This window comes from Prionailurus bengalensis, chromosome X (assembly GCF_016509475.1).
Source record: "Prionailurus bengalensis isolate Pbe53 chromosome X, Fcat_Pben_1.1_paternal_pri, whole genome shotgun sequence".
NCBI classification, from domain to species: domain Eukaryota; kingdom Metazoa; phylum Chordata; class Mammalia; order Carnivora; family Felidae; genus Prionailurus; species Prionailurus bengalensis.
In genome coordinates, this window is record NC_057361.1 from 15,838,643 (window position 1) to 15,855,736 (window position 17,094).

Below are 17,094 nucleotides of genomic sequence, written 5' to 3' on the forward strand. Positions count from 1 at the left end.
AAAACCTGGGGAATATGAGACCAATAAGGAACTTTTTCAGGAGGCATCATAGTATGTAGGCTCCGGATTCCGTGACATTTCACCTCTGCTCTTTAGTAGCTGGGTGACTCGGCCAAGTTACTTCTAGTACTTAGCGTAGCATGGTGGCTGAGGGGTGGGGCTTCAGAGCCCGACTGATTACAAATCCTGGCTCTTTCAATTCTTAGCCGTGGACACCGGGCAAGTGAACTCACCTAGCTAAACCTTCTCATCTGTAAAATGACAATAATATTATCTCCCTCCTGAGAGGAGGTGGTTTCATAAACAGAGGGCATCAGTAAGCACTGCCCTGTTGAATCTTTTTGACAATTTTGTAAGTAGTGGTATTACTATGCCCATTTTGCAGATGAAATAATTAAGGCTTAAAGAGATGAAGCCGCTTCCCAAAGTCACCAGGCTTTTAAACAAGTGGGGGGCTGGGGGAGTAGCCCCATGCTGTCTGACCCACAGGCGTGCTCTTAACCACTGTGAGGGACCCGCCTTGCCAGAGCACATCCACTAGACAAAGCACCACATGGCCAAATACTGGACACGGTGTGTAAAAAAAGCAAAGGAACTGTAGTATGTGAAAGTTGGAAACAAACAAGTATCAAACTGCAGCCATAGTATGAGCGCAAATCAACTATGTTACAAAATGGACAGAAAGAGAAAAAGACTGCAAAGGAATAAATTAATCGCGTGATATCTGACTAGTGTAGGATTACGGGCGTGTGGGTGCGTGCGTGTTGCCTTCTTAATATTTTTCGGTACTGTCTATATGAGTACAGACAAACTTCCTTATAAAAAAAGAGAAAGAAAGATCCTCTAAGGGCCACCTCCCCCCGCATACAGGCCAGGCCGTCTGCTGACAGAAGGCCCTTTCCCGTCTGTCTGCCCAGCTCTCCACCCCAATTTCTTCCTTTTTCTGTCTCCCTTCTCTGCGCTTGTATAAATTAGACTGGGGACAGATGTGTGTTTATCTAATGAAGTTATTGTTGAAACTCTGCCAACTAACCTTCCTCTACCTCGGGATCAGAGTAATTTCTTATTCACAGAACGGCCAACACCCTGTGGCCTAGTTCTTTCCAGCCAAGCCCCAAAGATGCCTACCCAGTGGATGTCTTGCTCACTTCCTGCTCGTTTGAAAATTTTTATAACCAAGTTCACATGAGCCTCCTCTTGCCGAGGCTGTTCCCCAGCAACCTTGCCTCAGACCACAGGGCCCCAAATAAAAAAAAACAATCATAAGTGATCATGTTTTCCAAGATTACTGTGCAAAAAAAAAAAAAAAAAAATCCCTTAGTGTTGTGTCAGATTTGGCATGGAGCAGACACATGAAGCGTGACAGGGCAGAGCAGAGGGGCACAGAGAGAGAGGACGGGATGTGTCAGGCTAACAGACAGCGTGTGACAAGTGTGGTCATGGTAAGTGTGTGCTTGACGGTGGCAGAGGAAGGAGGCTGAGGTGTGAGGTTTTGTGAGGAGCCCCTGGCACTAGTGGAGGCAGGCGGGGGCAGTTTGGAAAGGACGTAACAGTCTGTGACTGTCTTGTATCCCCCAGGCTTGAGCAGCGCTGGCCGGGGGCCAGCTTTGCTTATTAGCGGCGTGGGTCTACAGGCTATCTGGTTTTTTTCCTTTTGACTTGACTTCACTCTCTGATTCCATCAAACTTAGCCTTCCTGCCTTCTGAGATGAGAAATGATGCCACATTTTCAAATACGAGGTCTTTTAAGGTAATTCGAAACCAAAACCAGGGCCAGGGCTCCTTGTAGCTCTGGGCTGCCCCCAAATGATTAAAAGAAGATTGCACGTGAGCCTACAGTGAATTTCCGCTTTAAATGCAACACAAGACAGGGCAGTGAGAACCGAGAAGGCAGACTGGGGAAAAGCTGTAGCAAAATGTGACAGTGAAAACCTGAGCACAGGCACTCCTGATTCTCAGATAAAAAGACGTAAGCACAGCACTCAGTTGGTTTTCCCCCAAATGTTGGATCATGACTGGATGAAGGACACAGGACGGAAGGGGCCTCCAGGTTAAGCAGGAGGCCGATGCTTTCTCCGTCGCGCTCACCAGCACCAATTAGCGCCGCACGTGTGTGCTCAGAGACACCCTTTCAACTCGGGCGAGTATTTTGAGTCATGAATTTTTAGAGGCACTTGTTCTATTTCTTCTCTTTATCCCTCCCTCCGTAGTGAAAATAGAACACTCCAGATCCAAATTCAGGTGGCTTCAGCCTGCTCAATTTGCAGATGGATGCTAAAAACAGGATGTTAGTGCTGTGAGTGATCCCAGGGTCCCCTCCAGAGCTGACAAAACTGAGGCCTACAGGGGCCGTGTCAACAGCCAGGTGGTGGCCAAAGAAGGTCCAGAACTCACACCTCTCAATGTCCAGACTGAGGCAATTCATCACTGAACCACCATTTTGTGATTTCTGGGAGAGCAGAATGCTTTCCACGGTCTTCACATATGCGGGGCGTCCAGGCCTGCGTGTGCGTCTGCCCGTGTAGAGTCGCTGGCTTGGACACGGAAGCAAACACCATCCTTCAAAGGATGCATTAACTAGATCTGATCGGTTACCATTATCGCCAGGAAGGAAATAGATCTGAATGTTCTGGAGTGAAGACAGCAGGAAGGCAAGTTTTACTTCCTGCTGATGGATTTCAGAGCTGACTCTGCCCTCTGTTTGGCAAGCCTGGCCAGTCCCAGGCGAAGAGCTCATCAGCTCAACTGGCCCCACCCCTCTGGCAGGAATTTTGATTTGCCACTTGGCCTCTTGCCTTCAGAGCTCTGGCCCCACACATGTGGTTTGTTGAAAATAACCAGAGAAGCGTACTCTTGATGGCTGGGTGCCCTTTAGGGGGGCTTTGTTAGATGAATATGGTAAGATCCTGGAAGCAAATCTTAGCTTGATTTTGAGCCTTGGGAAGCCATCTTCCAGGCATCCAGCTAAATTCTCTAGAAGTGTCTGTGTGAGGCTAGAGAGGGGACAAAAATGGACAGTTCCTGACCAGGGCACTACTCGTGGGTTTAAAAATGGTCAAAGGCCTCCACTCTGCCCTTTCCTCCCCCGTCCCTGATAGATTTGGCAACACCTTTGAAGAGTGCAGCTGGGGCTGTGCTCAGAGGAGTGCCCCTCTGCACCCTAAAGAGTCCCTAGCACAGGAGCTCTGCAGGAGCCACCACGAAAATCTGTTCTTGGCAGCGTCTCTCTTGACTTTCCTCTACTTAACCTCTGGTCTGGTGGCCTGCATCCCTCGTCTCCTGGCCTGCATCTCTTGGCTGGGCCCAGCTGGACTGCCAGCCTATTGGGTAGTCACCCAGGCTTTGGTATTTGGCTTCTCCCCAAGATGCTCGCATAGTTTACCCCCATGGCTCACGCCTTTGCTCCCTCCACCCACTGTAAAAGTGATGCCTCAAGCCCGTAGCCAGACCTCACACCCAGATAGAAAGACCTGAGTTCCCCTATGTCTGGAAAGAGGAATCGGACAAGGGACCTGGCTTCTCCCTGCCCCTCCTCCTTTCTCATACTAGTACAGGAGAGAGCAGGAAGTAGAAGGGGAGAGACTGAAGGAAGGGAAGGTACACCTGGTCACCAAATGACCAAAGGACAAGTGATTCCTGAGAGCCAACCATATACCAAACATGCTGCTATGGACTGAATGTTCATCCACTGAATGGACCCCCTATTCATATGGTGAAACCTAATCCCCAAGGTAGTGGTGTTTTGAGGTGTTGCTTTTGGGGGCTGATTGGGTCATGAGCATGGTGCCCTCATAAATGGAATTAGTGTCCTTGTAGAAGAGACCCCAGTGAATGCCCTTACCTTTTCTGCCATATGAGGTCACAACAAGAACAGCCATCTACGAAATAAGAAGTGGACCTACACTAGATGCTAAATTTGCTGGCACCTTGATCTTAGACTTCCCAGCATCCAGACTGTGAGGAATAAGTTTCTGTTTATAAACCACCCAGTCTATGGCATTCTGTCATAGCAGACTGAACTAAGACACACACTTTCGGGCCCATGAAGGAGAGAAGCTTGAGACATGGGCTCTGCCTCAAAGAGATGACATTTCAGATGGAATGATGACAGAGAATCATCTCAGGCAAGAATACACTGAATGAGGCTCTCAGCTGAGAGAGTATGGGCAGTAAGTACCAGCAGAGAAGGGAGAAGGCGTGCCATCCAGCCCACGTGATCAAAGCTCAGGGCACCATCATTAGGTCCTACTTGGGTGACACTATGCCTTGACAATCCTCATCTCTGCAAGTGAAATTACCCAGGAAACTACATATACAGACAAGGCTGTAGGTGAATTTTTTTTTTTACAATGCTGTTTATTAGAAGCACATATTTGTTTCTTTTTGGAAGACTATTTGGGGGAAATATCATCGGACATCTTTAGAAACTAGAAATAGTAGTTCTCAAAAAGCTGAAGGACATGACTAGGAACAAAGAAAATTTGGGCTGAGACAGTTTTATAAACTGGGTTGTCAGATGATGGGGGCTAAAGTCAGGGGCCTCCGAAGAACTTGGTAAAGAGAATGTAGTCACAGCAAAACACTATAAGTGGAAAAATCCACTTATAGTGGATTAGTCATTGTCGAAACGAAGGAAGAGTCCTCCTTTCGTCTAAAAGTTTGGACCCTACGCAGCTGCTGAGTGATCTAGAACAATCTTAAGGTTGGTACTCAACCATGATTGGGAATGTGGGAAACCTACTTGATTGTACCACAATGTGTCTGCAGACTGACAATGAACAAGAAGGGGCCGGTCAGCTGTGAGAACAGAAAAGAATGGAAAGCTGCTGAGGCCAAAGGTGCAGTGCACTAGCAGAGAGCATGTGGGCTCAGCTGAATTCAGCACACAGCTGCCTGGGCACCCCCTTCCCTCTGGTGCGTGAGGGGGCCTCAAGCTATGCCTGCAAACGACTGGCTCCTCCTGCTTTCCTTCCATACTCTCCCAGAAAGCACCAAGTACATGTGGTTTCCTGTACAATCTGGCTTCGAAAAAGCCAGGCCCAGTGGGAGCAAATGCCCAGGGCAGGCGGGCCCATGCGTTCCAGACTGGCTGACATTTCCGTTCTTGTTGCAATTAGTAAGCTGGCAGTCGGCTCACTGGGTAAGTCTCTGTGAGTTGGCAAAGGTGAGCCTGCATCACAGCCACAGGCATCTTTAGAAATCTTTGACGGAAGGTTTCTGCGGTCCTGAGAGGCAGACCCTCCGCTGCAGAACATTCGCTATGGAAATGCCTCCGGGAACCTTCGCAGCACTCTGGTTCTTGACACGGTATATACTCAGAAGAGTCCTCCACGGCAACGTATACTAGCACAGTAACATTTTCTTCGGGTGATTTGAACAGCTTCTGTTGAAGTGCTGCAGCTCGAGACTTCTTCTTAAAAAGCAGTCTTTCAGAAACATCTTTCAGAATATCTATTCTATTTTTTTAATGACAATAGAAGTTCTCTGTTCTTGAGAGCCCAAGTTCCCCGTTTTCCTTCAATGATGATGACAGAGCACGTACGTTGATTGCTTCAATAGAGCTCTCAGCATATTTAATCTTTCCATTTTGATATTCAATTTTACTGTCAAGTCTCAAAATAAACAGACAGCCATCGAATCTAGGTTCTCTCATAAATAGCTTACATAATTGCTCTAAAATATGCACCAAGAGATCAGCGGGTGCTCCCCCCACAGGGAATAGTTTGAGAGAAAGCCCCAAAGCGTTTGTCACCCGGTGAGAGAGAATCTGCCGAGCTCTCTCTGAAAGAAAGCCCTCCAGGAAATTCCAGAAGGCTCTGTGGTAACCACCTGGGTCCGCACCGCCGCAGCAACGGGCCAGCCTCGTCAGAATGCTTCCGCGATGCCTACTGATTCAGGAGGTCGGCTGCCGAAGAGATGGGGTTTGCTGCCGTCTACCCTAATCATCCCAGACCGTCCTCTTTTCTGGGTGAATGGTTGCAACCCCAGCCACTGGCAAGACAAGATGACATGTGCTGAAACCGGTGGCAGAATGTTTCAGACTCTGTCATTCACACAGCGCATGTGTGTTAATGATTCCAATCATCTTCACACGGCTCAGCTCGGCAAACAACACCCCCAGCTCCTGACACGCTGTCACCAGCTCACCAGTACTCTGCGTGTGGCGATAAAGGCTGGTGTAACCGCCAGTGCAAAGCAGGTTGGCTGGTTTTATAGGCCGGAGGGGATAAAGAGGATGTAAGACTTTACATTTTCTAAAAGCTAAATGCCACATCACACAATCACTTCTCAGCTGCACGTATTATTTTGTCTGACAGGTACGACCATTGCTCCCCCCAACTGAGTTTTCTGCTTCTTAGGGACAAGGTTAAAAGACCTATCAAAGAGATGGTGGCTGCTTGTCTGAGGTTGGCGAGATGCCCATGCGGCCGCAAAGAGCGTGCATGCCTCAACGAGCAAGCTGAGTCTACTCCTCACCGACAACTTCACTCTCTCGGTAGAAGTCTTCCCTTAATACCTTATGTAACAGAGCAGAGCTTCTAGAAGAGTATGCCATGGAATCTCTCTCACCTGGTGTATTTGCTGCCTCACTAAAATAGGACCGGGAACTGTAAGGCAAGGTGCCACAATGCAGGCAACCACAGGCTTTGCCCATTTGTTAAAAGAATTATCCATATTTTACCTTAGCCTTCAAAATCATACTATATCAATCAGAACCAAAAAGGTCGTAAATAACCAGTAGGGCGGCATGCTTGCCAAGGTTCCTTGGCCACAGGAGAGGAGTCACCACGAAGGACGTGGCATCCAAATGCTTCAGGACACAAACACCTTTTACCAGGCTTGTAAAGATGGGTGAGAAGGGTCAAACAGGCAGTCAGGACAGCCCTCTCCCCTCCACTCCTTGGAAGAGGCCCACCCTCAGTGTCCTTTTGGAAAGGTCTGGCAGGTCTCTGTGGCCCTGAACATCAGATCCGTTGCCAGACCCTAAGCCCACAAAAGCAGGAAGAAGGGACCCAATAAACACACGGTGGATGAATGAATAAACAAAACATAACAGCCAGGGAGCAGATCCTGAAAAAAGATGAGAAATTACATGAAGATTATACCATTCTGTGCCCGCTTGTCTCTACGACTATATTTTATAAAGCATTAGATTTCCTTTTAAAGGCTATCATCAAAGTTCTCAGATGCATTTGGATTCCCAGGGAAGCTCATAAAGACATCAAGATAACTGCGTTGATTTGACAGCCGAAGCAAGATGAACCAGAGTCAGACTTCCATCATTACAGCACAGTTTGAGCTGGAGCCTTCCCACACTTGCGATAACAGAGCGATAATTACACAAAGACCCTAACAGTTAACATATATGGGACGTTTACCAAGCACCATGTAGCTATGCTAAAGCTTTCCTATCTTTTCAACCGTTCAGCAAGGTAAGTATGATTATTCTCAAAATTTTACAGATGAAAATACTGAGGGTTAGACACATTCAGTGAGATGACCTGGAACAGGACAAGTAATGGACGGGGCCATGATTCAAGCCCAGGTCTGTCAGATGCTGTAGCCTGGAGTCACAACCATTACACTCTGTAAATGTCTGTCAAACCTCAACCCTGTGTCCTGTTGTTTCAAACCATTTACGATCCAATCATTGCTAAACGTTAGCATCTGTTTTTCTCAGGGATGGATTCTGTCAACTGATAACCCACCACTGCGACCATCTAGTAAAAATGGCTCAAGTGATTTTGCTTGCTAGAATTTTTTTTTTTTCTTGAATGGTGAGCTCTTCTCTGTTCTGAGAATTTATTCCTCTCCTAAAATACCGTGGGGAACTGGAAGGTGGGGTTGTCATGACTTTGAAACAGTACTTCCCAAATTATAATGTGTCACGTGTAACGTATCAACGGGTCACCTGAGGACCTTGTTCAACATTTATTTATTTTTGGGACAGAGAGAGACAGAGCATGAACGGGGGAGGGGCAGAGAGAGAGGGAGACACAGAATCGGAAACAGGCTCCAGGCTCTGAGCCATCAGCCCAGAGCCTGACGCGGGGCTCGAACTCACGGGCCGCGAGATCGTGACCTGGCTGAAGTCGGCCGCTTAACCGACTGCGCCACCCAGGCGCCCCCTGAGGACCTTGTTCAAACGCAGGTTCTGATGCGCCAGGTCTAGAGCGGAGTCTGAACATTCTAACAAGCTCCAGGTAATGCTGATAAAGTGTGGCACGTGGACCAGCACTTAAGTGTCAGGGATACAGAAAACACCAGGTGTGGGGAATAAGCCTAGGAATTCCCTGAGCTTATTTCCAACAACTAGGAATTGGAATCCAGATTCTCTGAACCCCAAACTCAGTTCCAAGAGAGCACAACATGTGCGGAGGAACAGAGCATTCTTCAGCTAAATAATACAAGAAAGTGACCTGCACAAAAGCGTAGAAGGTGTGGCCCTAGGAATAAAACCAATCTAAAGATCTATGGGGCATAACCTTGGTGGGTACCAGTACTGTGCAGCTTCTCGAACAATCACGTGTGTTCATCTAAGCAGTACACACACCATCGACACGGTTTCGTATTCTTACCAACCAATCCATCAGTATGTAGCTATCCTTCATAAACGTCAGCTTCCTGGGAATGGTCATGGGTCCAAGTCAGGTTCATGGTCCAGTAGCAGAGCCCCAATGGGTACAAAGAGAAACCAGTCCAGAAAGGCAGATGGAAGTCAAATGAAAGCCTGAGCCAAGAGCCCTGAGATGCAGGACAGAATGGAAAAGACCAAGGTGCTGCCCCCTTATAATGTAAAGTGCTTCTAACTTGTCAACATCTCTTGTTACATCTCATCGGAGAAACAATACACCCGCAGTGAGGCAAAGATGGACTCTGGTTCATTTAAACAACAGCAGTGGAAAATGGGCCCCCGCAAAGAGAGAACAGGTCAGGGGTGTATACGTATATACACACAGTGTAGGAACATTACTGGCTTTGCTCTGCGTCCTCGGCTTCACGATGTGCTTTTCAGCCACTTCCACGATACTGGGCACTTCACCACCGCCAAGGACATACGACACAGGATGTAGGCGGTCCACTTAAATGGAGCACCCAAGAGGTCTTGTCATGTGGGTGCTTCTATGTTCTAGGTACTGCACCAAGTGCTTTGTACACGAGAATAAGGATCACTGTCACTAGCTGTCATATGAGGAAACTGATGCTTGTGGAAGGTAATGAACTCATTCACACTCTCACCCAGCGTACAGAACAGCCGAAGGCTCAGAAACCAGGTCCATCGAACTAAAATGTCAGTGCTCTTCAATGGTCCACTAAACTCCCCTCACCCCTCACCCCGAGACCCATCAGGGAAGCCACCACTCTGACAGCGTGTGGAGCGCTGACATCCAAGCCAGGAACACTTACATTCCCCTCCTTTTCAAAGTCAGGTGGAAGTAACTTCACGAAGTTATCGGGGAACACTCCTCGTCTGCCGTTGAGCTCTCCTTCCCACCAGCCCACGTCGATGCAGTCCTAGGAAACAGGAGAGCAGAGAGTGAGAAACGGGACAAGCACCCTCCAGGGAGGTCTGACACCCTGTTAGAGGGGATGGAGGCCCTTTCCTGGAGGCCACTGTCAACCCATCCACCGTGGTTACTGAGACCAGGTCAGCATCAACCTCAAAGTCAGACGGGAGAAGGAAAGCACAAGTGTGCTAGAGCTGCTCAGACTCGAACCCCAGTGCGGCTGCCGGATGCCCTGAATCTAGAAGATCTTTTTTTTTTTTTTAAGATGGGAGGATATGTACCTTCTTCGTCTTAATTTTACTGAAATAAAATTATTTCATTAACAGCAAACATGCTTTAGAAAGTATCACGTGCACAAAGGTTCTCTTTGGCCTGTCACAAAGCTTGCGGAAATGAAAAAAGGGCTTTGTGTTGAGAGTCAGCCAAGCCTGAGAAAAATCCACTTTTGACAAGCTCGTGAACGCCCTGCTCTTCCTCACCTTCTCCTTTCGGTGTTGATGGGGCACGGGTGTCATCATGAGAAGCCTTTCCCCCACCTTACAGAATTCCATGTTTGCTTACTAAATGAATGAACAAATCTATTCATTCTTCCAGATCAAACCTGTTTCCCTTTAAGTAATCCCTATTCTGTTCACTCACTCATCAAATGTTTACTGAGTGCCTATTTTGTGCCAGGTATCAGGCAGACGGTGAGAGCTCGGCCTGTGCCAAGCTTCCGTCCTGAGCCTAATGGCCTCGTAGTTCTCCTGGACGCTTAACCTCATGCCATAAACCACTTCCATTTTGCCTCACATCCAATTGGTTGGAAGGCAAGTTTGTTCTGGTTTCACAATGTATCTCACATTTGTCCCCCGGCTCTAATTCCACTTGAACCACCCTAATCCAAGACTCACCTGGCCTACTGCAAACCTCCTCACTTGGGCACTTTTTCCAGCCCAGCTTATGGGCCATGTACACACAGTGCTGTTAATTACACGCCCTTGAGTAAAAATCCAGTTCTCAGAGTGTGATCGGTAACTTCCTGCTAGAGCCGAAAACGAGCAAAGGCTTTCCAAAAAGTGCTAGTCACACATAGGACTTTCAAAGTTGCGCCTGAAGCAGGAGATGTTCAGCAAAGTGAGGAGATCATGCCCAGGGCCCATGGAGAGACACTCATGGTCCTCTACAAAACCAGTGGGCCAGGATGGCTCAAGCAGCAGATGTGCAGCTGGCCCAGGGTCCTGCTGCAGACCCCCGGAGGGCCACAGCTTATGTGACTCACAGGTGCCTTGCTCAATCATACATCTTAGCAAGGTGAAGAACACATCTGGCTTTGTCACCATTATGCCCCCAGCCCACCGCACAATGTCCAATGTAATAAATATTTATGGAATCAATGAAGACTCTTTCTAACCCTAAGTTCTATGATCTCCTGCAGTCAGGACAGGGTAGCCTCCATCTACCTTAACTCATGATGACTGTATGTAAGAGAGGTCAGGTAAGAAGTAAATGAGCACCACCCTCCCTTCCAATAGTGGTAACTGTTTACAAAGATAAACTAACCCTTTAGAAGAGGATGTGGGTTTTAGAAATGGGCCCTTAATCACAGATGGTAAATTCTAGTCCAGACCAATGCCAAAAAACAGACACTTGAAACATCAAGTTCAGACTTACCCAGGACAAATCAGAGTTCAAAAGACAACATGAGAGAGTGCTTATCTTGTGAAAAATAACAAAGAGAAGCCCAGGTAAGTATTCTGGCCCCACTCATGTCACATCACTCCCTAAACAATCTAGCATCAGTCCCCACAGAAAGGATTCACGGACAGGGATGGCGGTGGCAGAGTATGATAGCTTCTGCCGTTCTCCCAAACCTGAGAAGACATCATCATCAACAACCCCAGAAAATCTTGGGAAGGCCTAGGGTGTGACATTCCTATACTCTCAATCCTTAGGAATGAAATCTTTCAATCCAGAAGGCTCTGCTTTTGAGGAAATGCTTGGCACCTTTCTCTCCTCTTTTTCCGGACAAGTCCCTCTTCTTTTCAAAACCCAACTTGAAACTCACCTTCAGTAAAGTGATATTGATGAACGCTTTATCTTTTCTCTAACACTCACAACTGTGTTAATTTGCACTTCACGATATTCAATTCAACAAACATCTATTAAATGCAAAGTACATTTAAGTTCTTTCTGTAGGCACCAAACATTAAACCTGCAAAGAACATGATCCCTAACTCCATGGAGATTAGAGATTTATGTGAAAGACCCCCACACAATATTACACAAGGCCCTCTTGGATAACAGGTATCAACCAAGAGGTCTGGTACCAAAGAGGAACAATCATTAACAGTTTTTCAAACAATCTTAAATCTTTTCACCTGTGAAGGGTTTGCTTATGTGACGACTGAACTTCCCTGCACATTCAATTCAGAGCATCTGATACAGAATTACATCCACAAAAGGCACTTAAATACTGTTCAGTGCTACATTTCTTTTACAAAGCTTCTTTCCAACTTTCTGACTGGTGCAAATCCATGCCTCGCCTTAGTCTCATGCAAGCAGTAGCCCAAGAATCATTGCGATGAAGCCTCTTCCTTCATATGTAAGAAAAACAATGAGGAACATTTTAATAACTAGAAGCATATCCAGAATAACTTTAGAACTCATCCATGCCTACGGGGGAAAACAGTGCATATGACATATTTATTATATCTCCCATCAGTGGTGAATGAATGGCTTGGATGGCTCGTCTATACTCTGCTTTTGAAGGATAACATTAACAGTACTAATCATTGTGTAATTCAAGGTAAGAGGGAAAGCGTGAAGGTAGAACACAATCTGTCTTACTGTTCTGATTGGTATAAAGACAAATACAGGGCTCATGGATGAGATAAGTGCATTCCAAAAAGAAAATAGCCAGTGTGCCTTAGGACACAAAGGAAAGCGGAAGAGGGAACCTGCTGCAGGACAGAAACCAGCCCAGGGTCAAGGTACCTGGAGGGGGCAGAGACCGGTAGAGAACCAGGGCGCTTCTTACCCCCTAGCAAAAGAAGCTAATCTAACGGGAACAGGAACAATTCTGACAGCAAAATGAGAAGTGGAAAAACATCTTCAACAAACCAGGCAAAAGAACTAGCCTTTTGATGGCGGAAATGAAGAGACAGTTATTCGTAGGAGGGCTGTGCTTCTGGAAGTATAAGAGAACAGCAAATTCAATTTATTTGCTAAGGACTGAAAACATGCAGAATAGCAGAGGCATTCAGGGGTAAACAGAAAATCATAATGTCCTTACAGGACTCCCAAGCTCAGAGGCTAGCGGGAGAGGCAGACGCAGTGAATCAATATGATGCAGAAACGCCGGCAGGAGTGCTAAGCCAGGTTTAAAAACAAGTGGGACCTAGATAAACCGGGTAGCCTGAAAAGAGAATGAGGGCATGAACCAGAGTAATGAGAAAGGTCAAAGGCAGGATCACCAAACATGAAGGAAGGGAAGAGGGAGAGTGGGAAGCTGGGGTCATGGAAGAGAATATTCAAGAACTGGTGCTTAGAGTGAAGGCAGTGCCTGGCTCCCAGAGGGCTCCCAGCCAACATCGACTTACCAGCGATGTGAGGCATGAGGCAAGATGGCACCCGTGAGAGGCAGGAGCAGGATGAAGGGACAGCGGGTCAGTGATCTGTGAGGCCAGAATATCATCAGGGAGGACGGCAGAAGGCGAGTGAAAGCAGGACAATGAGATAGTGAGGAGAGAGGCCAAAATACTGGAAGATGTAAGGGTGACCATGTCATTTCTTTTCAAACCTGGGACACTATTAATAATCATACCGGGACCAAAGATGTAACCCAAGATGATGATCACCCTAGCAGATTTTAAGATTCCAATAAGGATGAGGAAAACAGAGCGGCTTCTGAATGAGGCAGGAGTTTGCAGCGGGAGAGAGTAAAAAATCAGCACATAGATGAAAGAAAGCTTCCAGAACAACGATCATTAGAAATAAGCTCCAGTGGCACAGGAAAGGAGAGGAAAGGAGACCTGGACTTGATCAAGAGTTGAGGGTATGGAAAGAATGACATTTCTGACACAGAACATTCACTCTTCTATGACCAAGTCCTCAAAAACGGTTTCTCTATGCCTCATCACCAGGCAGATATCAGAGTAAAATATGGTATTTTTCCTTATAAATTACAAACCACGTTTTTCCTTTTAAGGAATGAATAAACAGAGCCTCAGTTGTGCCGTGCTCCCACCTCTATGCTCTGCCCTATCTCAGGGTGTCTGAGGTATCGCAGGGAGAGGGGGAAGACAGGCAATGTGGGCTGTCTGAGAATTAAGTGGTCCACAAGTTATCAAAACTCTGGGTCTCGGTTTCTTGATACACAGGACAATTTGGATGGGGTGTGAAGAGCGACACGACCTTGGTGGTCATCATTACTGTGATTCTATGGACTGGTCCCAAAGACCTGGAGGGACAGTGCGCCAGGAAAGCTTCCGGCCACACCCTGACGTACAACTTGGCAGAGTCACCAAGCGCGCTCTGGTGTGTCTGCCTCTAGTCTCCGCGCCACAGATGTTTAGAAAAGACAAACTTGTCTTTTGGTTGAATTGTAAATTGGTGAAAAGATCGAGCCAAAACCTCATCCTGGGCTCCCTTTTGTCAACAACGCAAAGTAACCTAATAGTTCACGGTTTCTCAAAGCTGGCTGCACACTGAGAATCACCTGGGGAGTTATTACAATTCCCAGGGCTGGGGCTACACCCCACACCAATTTCTAGGGGGTCGGACCAGGAAATCAGCACTTTTTAGAGGTTCCTTGGTCCTTAATATGCGGGCTGACCATCAATGATTTGGACTCACGCTTGCCAAATTTTAATGCACATAATATCCACTTCGGCATCTTGTGAAAATGCCAACTTGGATTCAGTAGGTCTAGGGCGGGTCCGAGATTCAGCATTTCTAACAGGTCCCTGGGTGATGCGTATGCTGCTGGTCCATGCACCACACTTTGAATAGTAAGATTCTCAAAAATGGTCAGGTCCTTGAAAATAAGGATCTTGTCTTCACACTTTTGTATCCACCAAATACCCAGAGCATTGCCTGGCAAATATCAATCCTGAATAAGGGCTGGCTGAATGGATGAAATGACGGATGGCCCAACCTTCCCTCAGACTACTGATCTACTTCTCTCAATTTTCAAACACCAGAAGTGAGGTCGAGTTGAATCGGGGAGAGGCAGGTATAGATTAGCTACTCAAGAAAGCTTCACCTCTGTGATCTGGCTTACCTATTAATCTTTACTGAATTTATTATTTGTTTATAATTGTGGAAATAACTTCAAAATACCTCCAGAACGTAAGCCACATTTTCTCAGACATCGTAAGTGCCCTGTTTGACTTCAGACAGGAACGTGTAGCTTACAAACGGACCTATCGAACCAAAAAATGAAACGATGAAAACGGGTTCGCCAGCTGGTCCAAGCGAAAAAGAAAAGCACCACGCTCAGCCACTGCTCTTGGTGGCCAGCTGTGCCCACATGCCCTAGTCCCAGTTTCCCAGAAGTTATCCAGCGTGGCTGTTTTTCACGGTCTCCTCTGATGACTGAGACACCACTCCAGGAGAAAGGGAGTGTTGTACACTTTCAGCGTCCCACCAGCAGTACAGAAAAAGCTGTTTAATATTTACTAATGAACGTGTTCCACGTGGAGCTTCAGGGGGGCTATTGAGAGACAGATCCACAGAAGCCAGAGCCCAGGAGCACTCAGCTTTGCCTCTGCTTGTTAACGCCTCCCCAAGAGATGCAATTATTCCGCATGACTGGGATTTCTGCTCACAATTTCCAACATCCCCATAAGTCAGTTATTAAAGCAGGCTCATCAACATCATGGTTTATGAGGGAAGAGGGAAAAAGGAAAACTACAGGCTATCTCAACGTTAGAAGAAATGCCTGGCAGACCACAGCTAATGAGAGAAGCCAAGGAGACAGCCTCAGAGACAAACTCACTCAAGAAAATGTCACATTCCAGACTAAAAAAACCCCCAGTGGAACAGGTCAATGAAACCAGGAACTGGTTCTTTAAAAGGATAAACGGAACTGATAAACTTTTAGCCAGACTCATCAAGAAGAAAAGAGAGACAACTCAAATAAATAAAACCAGAAATGAAGGAAGAGAAATAATAGCTGGCACCACAGGAATACAAAGGACCATAAGAGAATGTTATGAAAAATTCTATGGACAACCTAGAGGAAATGGACAAATTCCTAGAAACATAAAACCTTCCAACACCGACTTGGGAAGAAATAGAAAATCTCAACAGACTGATTACCAACAATGAACGGAATCAGTAATCAAAAAATTCTCCCAAAACAAAAGTCAGGACCAGATGGCTCCACAGGGGAATTCTACCTAACACTCAGAGAAGAGTTAATACCTATTCTTCTCAAACTGTCCCCAAAAACAGAGGAGGAAGGAAACCTTTCAAATTCATTCTATGAGGCCAGCATTACCCTCACACTAAAACCAGAGAAAGACACTACAAAAGAGAGAGAGAGAGAGAGAGAGAGAGAGAGAGAGAGAGAGAGAGAGAACTACAGGTCCAATATCTCTGATGAATACACATGCAAAAGTCCCTAACAAAATATTAGCAAACGAAATCCAACAATACATTAAAAAAAAAATCCTTCACCACAATCAAGTGAGACTTATTCCCGGGTTGCCCCAGGGGTTTGATATTCACAAATCAATGTGATACATCACATTAACAAGAGAAAGGATAAAAACCATACAATCCTCTCAACAGACACAGAAAAAGCATTTCACAAAGTACAACATCCACTCATAATAAAAACTCTCAAGTTTTAGAGAGTAGGTCTAGAGGGAATATACTTCAACATAATAAAGACCTTATATGAAAACCCCACAGTTAACATCATCCTCAATGGGGGAGGAACTGAAAGCCTTTCCCCTAAAGGCAGGACCAAAACAAGAATGTCCACTCTCACCACTATAATTCAACACAGTACTGGAAGTTCTAGCCACAGCAACCAGACAACAAAAAGAAAAAAAAGGCAACCAAATTGGTAAGGAAGCTGTAAAATTTCACTATTTACAGATGACATGATACTATATATAGAAAATCCTAAAGATTCCACCAAAAAACTATGAGAGGTGATAAATGAATTCAGTAAAGTCACAGGATACAAAATTATACACAGAAATCTTTTGCATTTTGTTACACTAACAATGAAGTAACAGAAAGAGAATTTTTTAAATGTTTATGGGGGGGGCATGTGTACATGTGCATCCGTGTACATGCATGAGCAGCAGAGGGGCAGAGAGAGACAGGCGGAGAAAAACGATCCCAAGCAGGCTCTGTGCCATCAGTGTGGAGCCTGATGCGGGGCTTGATCCCACCAACCGAGAGATCATGACCTGAGCCGAAGTCAAGAACTGGACACCTACCCGACTGAGCCACCCAGGCGCCCCAGCGAAGAGAAATTATGAAAAGCAATCCCACTCACAGTTACACCAAAAATAATATAATACTTTGGAATAAACATAACCAAGGAGTTAAAAGACCTGTAGTATGAAAACTATAAAACACTGAT

General features: G+C 46.2%; 1 protein-coding gene across 10 annotated transcripts in view; it reads right to left on the reverse strand.

The window, feature by feature from the left end:
• SH3KBP1 (SH3 domain containing kinase binding protein 1) overlaps positions 1–17,094 on the reverse strand; it is a 334,334-nt gene that overhangs the window by 58,111 nt on the left and 259,129 nt on the right. For all 10 annotated transcript variants that reach the window (XM_043570579.1, XM_043570581.1, XM_043570580.1 and 7 more), the window contains one exon: positions 9,409–9,516. In XM_043570579.1, coding sequence (XP_043426514.1) covers positions 9,409–9,516 — 108 coding nt within the window. The remainder of the gene's footprint in view (positions 1–9,408; positions 9,517–17,094) is intronic.